At 47.4% G+C, this 14,094-nt stretch overlaps 1 protein-coding gene across 1 annotated transcript; it reads left to right on the forward strand.

Annotated features, from left to right (window-relative positions):
* Positions 1-9,870: 9,870 nt before the first annotated feature.
* On the forward strand, positions 9,871-10,779 carry LOC119922489 (olfactory receptor 14A2-like; the record flags this gene model as incomplete). Its single annotated transcript, XM_038742283.1, has 1 exon — positions 9,871-10,779. A coding segment is annotated over one exon (909 nt), but the record flags the coding sequence as incomplete, so codon positions are not given.
* Between the last annotated feature and the right edge of the window lie 3,315 nt (positions 10,780-14,094).

Consider the following 14,094-nt stretch of genomic DNA (forward strand, 5'->3'; position numbering starts at 1 on the left):
AGCTTAGTGTGGGCAGAGAATATGTCTACCAACTCTTTTTTATTGTACTCTCCCAAGCGCATAGCACAGTGCTCTTCACACAGTAAGCGCTCGATAAATATGATTAAATGATTACTATAAATACTCTTAATACTTTACTATTTCCCCTTTCCGCAGTCTATTTTTATGCCTGTCTTCCCGTGAAGATTCTTAGCTCGTTGTGAGCAAGGAACGTGTCTACCCTCTCTGTTGCATTGTACTTTCCCAAATGCTTAGTACAGTGCTCTGCACACAGTAAGTGCTCAATAAATAATAATAACAATAATAATAATGGCATTTATTAAGCGCTTACTATGTGCAAAGCACTGTTCTAAGCGCTGGGAGGATACAAGGTGATGAGGTTGTCCCACGTGGGGCTCACAGTCTTCATCCCCCTTTTACAGATGAGGGAACTGAGGCCCAGAGAAGTTAAGTGACTTACCCAAAGTCACACAGCTGACAAGTGGTGGAGCCGGGATTTGAACCCATGACCTCTGACTCCAAAGCCCGGGCTCTTTCCCACTAAGCCACGCTGCTTTTCTAAATACCATTGATCGTTGACTGATTACAGTAGGTAAGCCTGGATGAGGTTACTATAGGCCATCATTCGGTAAACTGATGCTTAGTGGTAACATGATCGGTGAATAATCGGTAAATGATCAGTAAATGATTGGTAAAATGATCAGAGCTTCAACAGTGCTTGGTACATAGTAAGCGCTTAACAAATGCCATTATATTATTATTATTATCACTATTATTATTATTATTTAAAATGATATCCTGGAAAGACCCGCTAGGGTTCAGACTCAATGAGAGGGCAGAAATAGTAGGACAGAGAATAGAAGGAATTCTATTCCATCGGACTTTCCCGAGTAATTAGTACAGTGCTCTGTGCACAGTAAGTGCTCAATAAATACCATTGATTGATTGATTGATTGATTGTGTTACATAGTGGCCATGAGATTCAAGGCACCCTTGGTGTCTCTGGTCTACTGGTCTACTGGCAGTCTCTGGTCTACTGTGTGACCTTAGGCAAATCATTTTCCTTTACTGGACCACAGTTTCTAAATCTGTAAAATGGGGTTAAGATGGATTTTGTGAACCCTGTGTGAGCCAGGGACTGTTTCCAATCTCATAACCTTCTATAGTACGTGCCGGGTAATTTTTTAATGATATTTGTTGAGCCCTTACCATTTGTCAACCACTGTCCTAAGAACTGGTAAATAGTAAATATTACTATTCTTCTTATTAATGATGATGATAATAATGATACTGTTCTTAGGACCAACCTGTTCCATCGTTTTATGTGCCTTATGTGGACTAAAGTTTCAATGACAGAGAGATAGCAGTTCATTTGCACTTACTCAATCTGTTCTCACTCCTGAAAATCGAAATTTTGATCTCAGCCCTAACTCAATGCGTTCTTTTGAAATAAATCTGTGAGTGCTAGAAATGTTTCCTAACAGGTGGACCCAAATGACTCTTGTGTCAGGGGGATTTGACAGTCATAGCCTTTCGTGAGGTTTTACCATGAGAAGCAGCATGCCCTAGTGCAAAGAGCCCAGGCCAGGGAGACAGAGGACGTGGGTTCTCATCCCGGCTCCGCCATTTGTTTGCTGTGTGACCTTGGGCAAGTCACTTCACTTCTTTGTGCTTCATTTTTCCCGTTCTCCCTACTATTTAGACTGTGAGCCCCATGTGGGATGGAGATTGTGTCCTATCTAATTGACTCATATCTATCCAAGTTCTAAGAAGAGTGACACATAGTAAGCACCTAATAAATAATATTGTAAAAATCCCTGCCTCTGTCCCCCACGACTGTGTGATCCGTTGGCAAGAAGTGGAATGTGGGAGGTAAACAAAAGGTTAATGATTATGGGTCATAATCATAATGATGGTATTTGTTGAGTGCTTACTATGTGCCAAGTACTGTACTGAGCGTTGGGGTGGATACAAGCCAGGCGGGTTAGACACAGTCCCTGTCCCATGTGGGGCTCACAATCTTAATCCCCACTTTAGTACAGTGCTAAGCGGTTAGTACAGTGCTCTGTACACGGTAAGCGCTCAATAAATACGATTGAATGAATGAACGTAACAGATGAGGTAACAGAGGCACAGAGAAGTGAAATGACTTGTCCAAGGTGACACAGCAGACAGGTGGCAGAGCGGGGATTAGAACCCAGGACCTTCTGACTCCCAAGCATGTGCTCTATCCACTGCGCAATGCTGCTGCTTGGTCATGAAGATCGGTAAGCAAAAGACTGGGACCACAAGGGTTTTGATTTCAGGGAAGATAATAAATGTGTTTGTTAAGCACTTACTCTGAGCCAAGCACTGTGCTGAGCATTGGGGTAGATACACGGTAATCAGGTCAAACACCATCCCTCTTCCTCTACAGGGAGCTCACAGTCTAAGAGGGAGGGAGGAGAGGCACTCTTCTACAAGTGAGGAAACCGAGGCACAGAGAAGTTAAGTGACTTCTCCAAGACCACCCATCAGACAAGTGCTGGAGGCACAATTAGGATCCAGGTCTGGCAGGGAACGTGTCTGTTTGCTGTTATATTGGACTCTCCCAGGCACTTAGTACAGTGTTCTGCACACAGTGAGCACTCAATAAATCCGACTGACTGATCCGGACTCCCAGAGCTATATTCTTAGCATCAGGCTCTTGTCTGTGGGAAGGAAACAAGTCTATGAACTCAGTCATATTGTACTCTTCCAACTGCTTAGTTGCATGCAGTAAGCGCTCAATAAATACAATAGATTAACTGATGGATTGATGCTTTTCCAGCCCACGAACGAATCCTCTCCCTTCCTGATTCACTCTGAACCCTGCGGACATGCAAGACTGCGCTTCTTCCCACAGTATCAGAATTTCCACCTCTTGTAGGGATTCACAAAGCCGCCGGAAAACAGAGAAGACATTATCAGCGTCTATTCCCTGCTCAATAATGCCCTGAGGGTTTAGATTGCAAAGGCTACTTTTGATGTGCAATAGATTTTTTGAAATGGTAACTGTAAACCCTTACTATGTGCTACGCACTGTACTAAGTGGTGCGATAAATACCAGATGGTTCAGTTGGACATAGTCCGTGTCCCACGTGGGGCTCACCATTTTCATTCCCATTTTACAGATGAGGTAACCGAGGCAAGGAGAAGTGAAGTGACTTGCCCAAGGTTCATTAAGGTTCCCTGGCAATCTGCTGAGGTGAATCCGTTGTTGGGCAGGGATTGTCTCTATCTTTTGCCTAATTGTACTTTCCAAGCACTTAGTCCAGTGCTCTGCAGTGCTCAATAAATACGACTGAATGAATGAATTTCATGCGAAGCAGCGTGACTTAGCGGAAAGAGCCCGGGTTTGGGAGTCAGAGGACGTCCCGACTCTGCCACCTGTCTGCTGTGTGACCTTGGGCAAGCCACGTAACATCTTTGTGCCTCAGTGACCTCATCTGTAAAATGGGGATTAAGACAGTGAGCCCCACATGGGACAACCTTGTACCTACTCGAGCGCTTAGAAGAGTGCATGGCACACAGTAAGCGTTTAACAAATACCGTAACTATTGATTATTATTATTTTTATGCCAGGGCATCCTCCGTAGACAGCACGCCTGCTCCCAAGGAGTTGACAAGCTAAAGGAAGGTTCCCTGGGGCGGATTCTGCCCTAAAAGTTTTTCCATGGTGACCTTTATGTCCCGGTTCCTCAGGCTGTAGATTAGGGGGTTCAGGGTCGGGGGCACCACAGAGTAGAACACAGACACCAGCAGGTCCAGCGCCGAGGGGGAATAGGATATCAGCTTCAGGTAGGCAGAATAGCCGGAAGTGAAGAAAAGGGTGACGATGGCGAGGTGGGGCAGGCAGGTGGAGAAGGCTTTGGCCCTGCCCTTTGCGGCCCGTATCCTCAGCACAGCCCGAAAGATACGCGCGTACGAGACCACGATGAGCACGAAGCAGAAGAAGGGTAAGTCGACGGTCGTGGTTAAACTCAGGATTTTGGCGCCTTGGCTAGAGGAGCAGGCGGGCCTCAGAAACTGGGGGCCATCGCAGAAGAACTGGTGGGCAACGTTGGGGCCACAGAAGGACAGGGAGAAGACGCTGGTGGTATAGAAGGAGGCGTTCAGACCGCTGCTGAGCCAGGAGGCGACCAGCATGGAGGCCCAGGCCCTGTGGTACATCATCATCATCATCAATCGTATTTATTGAGCGCTTACTATGTGCAGAGCACTGTACTAAGCGCTTGGGAAGTACAAATTGGCAACATGATGGTGTCAGCGCGGGGCCAGCAGATGGCCACGAAGCGGGCGGGGGATCTGATGGTCAGCAGGGCCATCTCCGTTCCCGCCAAGAAAATCACGAGAAAGACCTGGGCAGTAGAATTCCTCATCTGTCTCCCCAGTCCCACCTCCCTTGGCTCCAAACTCCTTCCCTTGAATATCCACCTACCTCCTACTTGACATTTTTTTAGTGGTATTTGTTAAGCGTTTACTATGTGTCAGACGCTCTTCTAAACACTGGGGTAGATACAAATTAATTAGGTTGGACACAGTCCTTGGCACACAAGGGGCCCTCAGTCTAAATAGGAGGGACAACAGGGGAACTAAGGTACAGAGAAGTGAAGTGACTTACCCAAGGTCACACAGTCAGCAATTGGAAGATCAGGGATAAGAACACAGGTCCCCTGACACCCAGGCCTGGGCTCTTTCCACTAAGCCACACTGCTTCTGTTTTAAAACCAAGCTACTCATCTTCCACCCCAAGCCTGTCCCCATATCTACCTTTCCCCTCTCTGAAAATGACAAGGGATCTCTATGTTCCAAAAACCTGGAGTCCACCTCTGCTCCTCATTCAGGGTGGTAATTAAAAGACAATTTCCTGATAAATCTTCCATATTCGTCCTCTTCAACAATTCCCAGAATGTCTCCTCACCCAAAGAATTACCAGCTTAATCCAAGATCTCATTATATAGCCACTACACTATTGTATCAGCCCTCCACCACATTGTCTCAGGACTGTGAGTTTGTTGTGGGCAGGGAATATGTCTTTTGTTGTTGTAGTGTACTCTCCCAAGCGCTTAGTTCAGTGCTTTGCACACGGTTAGCGCTCAATAAATACGACTGAATGAATTGCCTCTGTCCTCATCCTTCGCCACTGTTTCATAGATCTTTTTTTGAAGTGTCCAACCCAATTAGGTTGGTCACGTCCTGGGAGTCAGACAGCCTAGGTTCCAATCCTGGCTCTGCCACTTGTTTGCGGTGTGACCTTGAACAACTCACTCAAGTTCTCTGTACCTCAGTTTCCTCATCTGTAAAATGGCAATCAATACCTGTTCTCCCTCTCTTTTGGGCTTTGAGCTCCATTTGGCATGGAGTATGCCTGATCTGACCATCTATATTCATTCATTCATTCAATCGTATTTATTGAGAGCTTACTGTGTGCAGAACACTGTACTAAGCGCTTGGGAAGTACAAGTTGGCAACATATAGAGACGGTCCCTACCCAACAGTGGGCTCACAGTCTAGAAGGGGGAGACAGGGAACAAAAAAAACATATTAACAAAATAAAATAAGTAGAATAAATATGTACAAATAAAATAAATAAATAAATAGAGTAATAAATATGTACAAACATATACGCATATATACAGGTGCTGTGGGGAGGGGAAGGAGGTAAGGCGGGGGCATGGAAAGGGGGAGGAGGGGGAAAGGGAGGAGGGGGTTCAGTCTGGGAAGGCCCCCTGGAGGAGGTGAGCTCTCAGTAGGGCTTTGAAGGGACGAAGAGAGCTAGCTTGGCAGATGTGCGGAGGGAGGACGTTCCAGACCTGGGGGATGATGTGGGCCGGGGGTCGATTGCGGGACATGCGAGAACGAGGCACGTGAAGAGATTAGCGGCAGAGGAGCGGAGGGTGTGGCCTGGGCTGTAGAAGGAGAGAAGGGAGGTGAGGTAGGAGAGGGTAAGGTGATGAAGTGCCTTGAAGCCGAGGGTGAGGAGTTTTTGCCTGATAATGGTCGTCTGCCCATTTTTGATTATTGAGAGTGACTGGAGGATAAGTGCAATCTGGAAAAAGGAATAACCTGTTCACCTGGTTCCAACATAGATTTTCCATAGATTCCCAGGAAAGCTGTCTGGCCCCCACTCCAATTAAGTCCCACTCAGTTAAAGAGACTGGGTATCTTGATCCCAGAAAGCCAAGAGAAGCAATGCGGCCTAGTGGATAGAGTACGGAAGGACCTGGGTTCTAATCCAGGCTCCCCTACTCGTCTGCTGTGAGACGTGCTGTGTCTTGGTCTAGTCACTTCACTTCTCTGGGCCTCAGTTCCCTCATCTGTAAAAAGGGAATTCTGATGTGAGCCCCACGGGGGACATGGACTCGGTCCAATCTGATTAGTTTATACTTCCCAAGGGCTCAGTACAGTGCTCTGCATACAGTAAGTGCTCAATAAAAACGATTGAATGAATGAATGAATTAGCTTATGTCTATCCAGCACTTAGTATCGTGACTGATATATAATAAGCCCTTCCCAAAGGCCAGAAGAAAAAGTTACAGTGGGCTGATTGACTGGCAGATCGAGTGTTTCGGGTTGGGAATTAGACAAAGGTGAAACAATTCACAGTGGCTAAAGACTGTTGGTGAAAACAGGAACCGTTGGGACGCTGGGATGCAGATGCCGCTGTTTCCATGGGAACTCCGGGGGCCGGCACCAGGAACCGTGCCCTCTTCTCCCAGGAGCCTCGGGAACCACGTGACCAAAGGGTGTTTGGCTCATTCGCGTCACGAGGTTTCCTCAGCAGGGCCTCGAGCCATCCTCCAGAGATTCCCCTTAGAGCAGCTCCTGCTTTATCTACAGCTCTCCTCCTGGAGAGCTTGCCGGGGTCTGAGGCAGAGCGGAGAGGGATCGGGGGCTCCTCTCTGCTCCTTTCTGACTGACCAAACCCATGAGTCTGAGGAGAAAGAAGGGACCAGCCCAGTCCTGCAGAGGGCAGCGACCCCCAGCCCCACGCTGCCCCGGTGAGAGTGACCGGGGGTGAGTGGGACGGAGTGGCGGGGGGACGAGGATGAGGATGGAAGAGATTGAGCCAGTCTGGAGCCGAAGTTGGGGCTTGGACCAGGGCCGCGGCGCCCAGTGGGGCAGGGGTGCTAGCAGGAGGGGAGGGTTTTTCCAGTTCGGTAACCCCCAACAGTCACACTCCTCTCCTCCTTCCTCCTCAAGCCTCAAACCTCAGTGGGTACCAGAATCCCTTGCAGAGAGCCGATGACAGGCAGGGCTGAGAGAGCGTGGCCAGCTTCGGACAGCCACGGGCACTATCAGCAATTCCTCCCTGTAAGAGTTCTTCCCAAATGTTGGGAGAAGACAAATAGTGGAAAAGGCTGTAATCCCTGCCCTCAGGAACTTTCTAGCGTACTGGACTAGACTGACATGGTATAATTTATTTTCGAATCGATTAATCTTGAATCATATTTATTGAGTGCTTATTGTGTGCTCTAAGCACTTGGAGAGTAATAGCACTAACAGTAGTACTTGCTAGGCTCTGTCCCAAGCACTGTCCTAAGCTCTGGGGTAGATACACTTTAAGCAGGTTGGATACAGTCCTTGTTCCACATGGGGCTCAGTCTTAACCCCCATTTTACAGATGAGGTACCTGAGGCTCAGAGAAGTTGAATGATTTGCCCATGGTCACACAGAGACGTGAGGCGGAGCCGGAATTAGAACCCAGGTCCTTCTGACTCCTTCTGACTCCCAGGTCCGTGCTCTATCCTCTTTAGAACACCATTACAGACACATTCCCTGCCCCTTCTAGAAGGAAAGAAAGAATGGAAAGATGACTATGCAATTATTGGGTGCCATTTTACAGATGAGGAAACTGAAGCCCCGGAGAAGTGAAGCGACTTGCCCGAGGTCCCACAGCAACAAACGGACAGAGGAATTATTAGAACCCAGGTCCTCTGACTCCCACTAAACAATGCTTGGGAGAATACAATAGAACAGAGCTGGGACACGTTTATACTCCCCTCAAGGAGCTCACAGTCAAGAACAGAACTCCTGGGCCCATGCTTTTTCCATTAAATTAGCATGGAAATGAGTCGATTCGCTCTTGATTTAGGTGAAGTGGGTTTAGAGGGCTGCGGAATGAATCGCGGAAGCTGGTTGGAGGAGGGGGGGATTTTAGTAGTGCTCAGAATTCGTAAAGAATTGTGCTCTCTCTGATTTTGAGCCGATAAGAGAGGGAGTTCCAGGCTAGATTGGAAACGGGAGAGTCGATTGCGAGTAACAATTAGAACGTTGCTTTGAGATCTGAGAAGACAAGTTGAATCTCGAAAGGGGACAATAATAATAATAATAATAATAATAATAATAGTATTTATAAGCGCTTACTATGTGCAAAGCACTGTTCTAAGCGCTGGGGAGGTTCCAAGGTGATCATGTCGTCCCACGAGGGGCTCGCAGTTTTAATCCCCATTTTACAGATGAGGGAACTGAGGCCCAGAGAAGTTAAGTGACTTTCCCAAAGTCACACAGCTGACAGTTGGTGGAGCCGGGATTTGAACCCATGATCTCTGATTCCAAAGCCGGGGCTCTTCCAACTGAGCCACGCTGATAATTGGCAGGGCGGGGATTTGACACAACGTGTCACGAGACAAGGCTGAGGAGAGGAGAGATGTAGGCTGAGGGATACTTTAGGAAATGACTAGAATGATGAAGTATGTTTGTGTTTGTGTGAGTTCGTGTGAATGCGGATATTGAGCAAATGGAATCAATTTGATGTACATGTGGGTTTTATTTTTATAGTTTGTTTTCTGATATCGTTAAGTGCTTGTTACATGTCAGGTACTCTACTAAGCACTGGGGTGGATACACGCTAATCAGGTTGGACATAGTCCATGCCCTACACAGTGCTTTCAGTCATAATCCCCAATTTAAAGATGAGGTAACTGAGGCACAGAGAAGGTATGTGACTGGCCCCAGGCCGTACAGCGGACGAGGGGTGGAGACAGAATTAGAATCCAGGTCCTTCGCTCTACCAGGTCCATTCTATCTCCACTAAATGGATGAATTTATGTGTTAAGGCAATTCTTGTTTGACTCTAGAATCACCAAAAATAATTCACAAAAATCATGAACGTATCTTAATCTTCTCTGACCTCTGCTATTCATTTACTTTTGGTCTCTTCAACCCCTAATAATTTTCTTGATATTGATTTAAGTGCTTACTACGTGCCAAGCAAAGTATTAAGTGCTGGGGGAGATTCAGGACAACCTGGTATACACAAGTCCGTGACCCATGAGGGATTCACAGACTAAGTAGGAGGGAAAAGGATATCGAATCCTCATTTTACTATTGAGAAAACTGAGGCGTTGAGAAATTAAGTCACTTTCCCATGGCTTTTCAGCAGAGAACTTGTAGAAGTGGTTTTATAACCCAGGTCCTCTGACTCCCAGGCCTGTGTTCTTCCCAATAGCACCCTGCTTGGTGCTTCCAATAGAATGGAAGCTCCCTGGGGGCAGTGATCATATGTATTAATACCGCGTCCTCTGTAGGTACTCAATAAGTAGAATTGATTGATTTCATCCTTTTCCTTCACCCCCAACATCAACGCCTATAAATTGAAGTCTTCCTTCCCTCTTCCTGTGCAGTGAGTCGATATCATTCCCTAGAATTGTTCAGTGTCTCCACGGTGAACTCAGAGATCATTTTGAATTCAGTCCGTCTTCTCTCCTCTCCATATAGAATCTATGTCTCCTCTCCATAGAGAATCAACATTAAGTGTCCCGTCAGTTTCTTCACTCATTCCATCAGTTGACTCTATCATTGGCCCATCCCTCATCCATTGCAGAAAGTCAATGCTGTCTCCTTAAAATGTCCAACGTCTCCAAGGTGACAGGATTCCTCCTGCTGGGATTCTCAGAGGTCCGAGAGCTGCAGCTGGTCCATGCCACGCTGTTCCTCCTGATCTACCTGGTGGCCCTGACGGGGAATCTCCTCATCATTGCTGTCACCCTCCTGGACCGGCGCCTCCACACCCCCATGTACTTCTTCCTCAGGAACCTGTCCGTCCTCGACCTCTGCCTCATCACCATGATCGTCCCCAACTCCGTCCTCAACTCCTTGACCAACTGCAACTCCATCTCCTTCTTGGGCTGTGCCGCTCAGGTCTTCTTAGTGGTCCTCTTTGCCGGTTCAGAGTTTCTCCTTCTCACGGCGATGTCCTATGACCGCTACGCCGCCATCTGCCTCCCCCTGCGCTATGAGCTCATCATGAACAACACGGCCTGTGGAAAGATGGCGGCCACCTCCTGGCTCACCGGGGTGATGTTTGGGGTTTTGTATTCAGCTTCAACTCTCTCCCTGAGCTTTTGTGGGTCCAACCTCGTCCAGCAGTTCTTCTGTGACGTCCCCTCCCTGCTGAAGATCTCCTGCTCCGAGGAGCACATCGCCATCGACGTGAGCGTCACCGGTGGGATAGCTTTAGGTGTCGTCTGCTTCATTCTCATCATCGTCTCGTATGTGCGTATCTTCCGGGCCGTGCTGAGGATGCCGGCCTCCGAGGGCCGGGCCAAAGCCTTCTCCACCTGCCTGCCCCACCTGGTCGTCGTCACTCTCTTTGTCATGACTTGTTTCTGCGCTTACCTGAGGCCTCCGTCAGGTTCCCCCTCGACGCTGGACCTGCTATTGTCCGTGTTCTACACCGTGGTGCCCCCGGCCCTGAACCCCCTCATCTACAGCCTGAGGAACAGGGACATGAAGGCCGCACTGGGGAGAGTCCTAAAGGGGAGACTACTCCTCCCTCCTCTAAGGGACAAAATGTCTGTTTCCTTTTGCTGACTATCCCATTCCTCATCAGGATTCTGACCGTGGGGGTAGCCGTATAAAGAGCTGTCCAAAGAGGAAGACCAGTGTCTGTGGATTTGTCAATGTCTGGGACAGAGGCTGATCAGATATGTGTGACTGTAAGCCCGGTGTGGGGAGGGATTTTCTCCCTTTATTCTGAATTGTACTTTCCAAGCACTTAATACGGTGATCTGCCCACGGTAAGCACTCAATAAATATGAATGATAAATGACGAAATGACTGACAAGTGATTGTTTGGGCAACATCATTGTTTAGTGGAATGAGCCTGTGGCTGGGAGTCATGACATTAGAAATGTTTGCCCGGTTCTGGCACTGTCCTGCTGTATCACCTTGGTTCAGCTACATAACTTTTCTGGGTCTCTCTGTAAAATCGGGATTCAATATGTGGTCTCTCTTTCTCTTACAATCTGAGCCCCCGTGGGTCAGAAAACGTGTCTGATATGATTAATTTGTTTCTACTCCAGCACTTGACAGTCTTTTGCAAGTACATTCTTCATAAATTCAATAATGACAATGTTGATGCTACTATTTATAATAACAGTAATTCTATGAATTTTAAGATCACTCTTGGTGCTTATGAAAATCAAAAAATCGGAAGGTAACAAGGGAGAAAGAATGCAATCATGGAAACTTTTCCCCACATTTGACTGCCTGTTTACTTGTTTTGATGACTGTCTCCCCCTGTTGTGAGCCCGCTGTGGGCAGGAATGATCTTTATTTGTCGCTGAATTGTACTTTCCAAGCGCTTGTTACAGTGCTCTGCACACCATGAGCACTCAATAAATGCGATGGAATCAATGAATGAATTAGTTTGACTGATCAAATCCTTGCCTCGAATCCATTCGTTCATCCACCCATTCATCCGTCCGACCACCCAACCATCCTCTGTCTGTCAGTTTACCCATCGGTCTGTCCATCCATCCATCCATGCATTCATCCATCCACCCATCCATCAATTAATCCACCCATCCATCCATCCATCCACAATAATAGTGGTATTTGTTAAGCGCTTACTATGTGCCGGGCATTATACTACATGCTGGGGCAGATACAAGCTAATCAGGTTTTACACAGTCCCTATCTCACATGGTGCTCACGGTCTCAATTCCCATTTCACAAATGAGATAACAGCGGCACAGATAAGTGAAGTGCCTTGCCTAAGGTCACATAGCCGATAATCCACCCATTCATCCATCCATCCATCCATCTACCCACCCACCCTTCCATCCATCCCTCCATCCATCCATCTACCCAACAACCCATCCATTCATTCATTCATTCATTCATTCATTCAATCGTATTTATTGAGCGCTTATTGTGTGCTGAACACTGTACTAAGCGCTTGGGAAGTATATGTTGGCAACATACGGTCCCTACCCAACAGTGGGTTCACAGTCTAAAAGGGGAAGACAGAGAACAAAACAAAACATATTAACAAAATAAAATAAATAGAATAAAAATGCACAAATAAAATAAATAAATGGAGTAATAAGTTCATCCATCTATCAATTCATCCATCCATCAATCAATGATAGTTTTTGAAAGCATCCTCGGTATAAAGTACTGTAGGGAACCCTTCAAAGAGATCAAAATAAATTCAATACCATCCCTGCTTTTCAAGAGCTTAAAATCTAACAGGGGAGATAGACACAGAATTAATTAATGAGAGTACGAAGAAGAGAATGGAAAGAGTGGTAAATATTTGACTATGTGCTTCAAGAGTATATTTTATAAAAGCCACTATGTGCAGAACTTTAATGGTGGGTGTGAGTGCAAAAATGGAGAAGTGGTCTAAGATGCTGATTGGTAGTTGGGAGAAGATGACTTAAGGAGAAGAAAAGTGAACCGTGCGAGGCATCCTGGAAGTGGCGGGATGACAGAGGGGCTTTGAAGATGGGGAAAGCTGTGCTCTGATGGACTGGAAAGGAGGAGGAGGAAATGTGGGCTGACAGACAATTTCTCCATTTTCCATCACTGAGATATTTTGAAAGGGGGCAGGGCCATTCAGAGGAAAGAATGCAGTGTCTGTCTCACTCCAGTTTGGTGCAGTGTCTCAGCTGTGAGATAGAAGAGGACGCCCCTTAGACCTATTCCCTCTGAAACCATGGATTTTCCCATCGTGTCCACCCACCCAGTGTCGGTGATTTCTATGTGATGATGATGATAAGAAATCGGTGATTCCTTACTATGTGTCAAGTACTGTTCTAAGCGCTGGGGTAGATACAACGTAATCAGGTTGTCCAGCCTGTGGTTCACAGTTTCAATCCCCATTTTCCAGATGTGGTAACTGAGGCCCGGGGAAATTAAGTGGCTTGCCCAAAGTCACACAGCAGACAAGTGGTGGAGGCGAGATTAGAACCCACATTCTCTGACACCAAGGCCTGTGCTCTTGCCACTAAGCCATGCTGCTTCTCATGCTGCTTCTCTGGGTTGATCCCTCAAACCAATCCGTGGGAGGGGCTTAGAATGGATTTAGCGTCATTTCTCGTTCTATCTAGATTTGCAATCAGAAGACTTCAGAAAATACAACTAATTAAATGACCAATAGATTGTTTGAGGTCATGAACAAGATGAAACTCAGAGAAGCACCATGGCCTAGTCGATAGAGCGTGGACCTGGGAGTCAGAATGACCTGGGTTCTAATCTCGGCTCTGCTATCTTTCTGCTGTGGGACCTTGGGTAAGTCTCTTCACTTCTCTGGGCTTCAGTTCCATCGTCTGGAAAATGGGGATTGAGATTGAGAGCCCCATGTGGGACAGGGACTATGTCCAGCCTGATTAGCTGGTATCACATCCCAGTGCTTAGTCCAGTGCTTGGACCATAGTAAGCGCTTACGAGGTACCACTGAAGAAAACAAAATCAGCTGAAGCGCCCACCCATTGACCCAGAAGGTCATTAACACAGGGAACCGTTAGGATGCCGTTGCCATGGGAATGCCATGCCATCACCAGATACTCATCTCTGTGGAGACTCAAGGACTGCATGGACGAGTCGCTCTGATCCGATGCTCCGGAAACCCCCCTCGGGGCAGCGGTGGCTTTACCTAGGGGACGGGGCCCTGTCTGGAAAGCGCATCTCAGTGTCCGCGGTAGAGCAGAGAGGGGCTGACGGCTCTTCGCCGTCCCCCCGTGGCCGCTGCATCCCGGAGTACGAGGAAAGAGGGAGGGGGGATCAGACCAGCCCAGAGCGGGTCAGCGGTCCCCCAGCCACACGCTGGCCTGGTGAGAGTGA

This window comes from Tachyglossus aculeatus, unplaced genomic scaffold (assembly GCF_015852505.1).
Source record: "Tachyglossus aculeatus isolate mTacAcu1 unplaced genomic scaffold, mTacAcu1.pri scaffold_105_arrow_ctg1, whole genome shotgun sequence".
Classification (NCBI taxonomy): domain Eukaryota; kingdom Metazoa; phylum Chordata; class Mammalia; order Monotremata; family Tachyglossidae; genus Tachyglossus; species Tachyglossus aculeatus.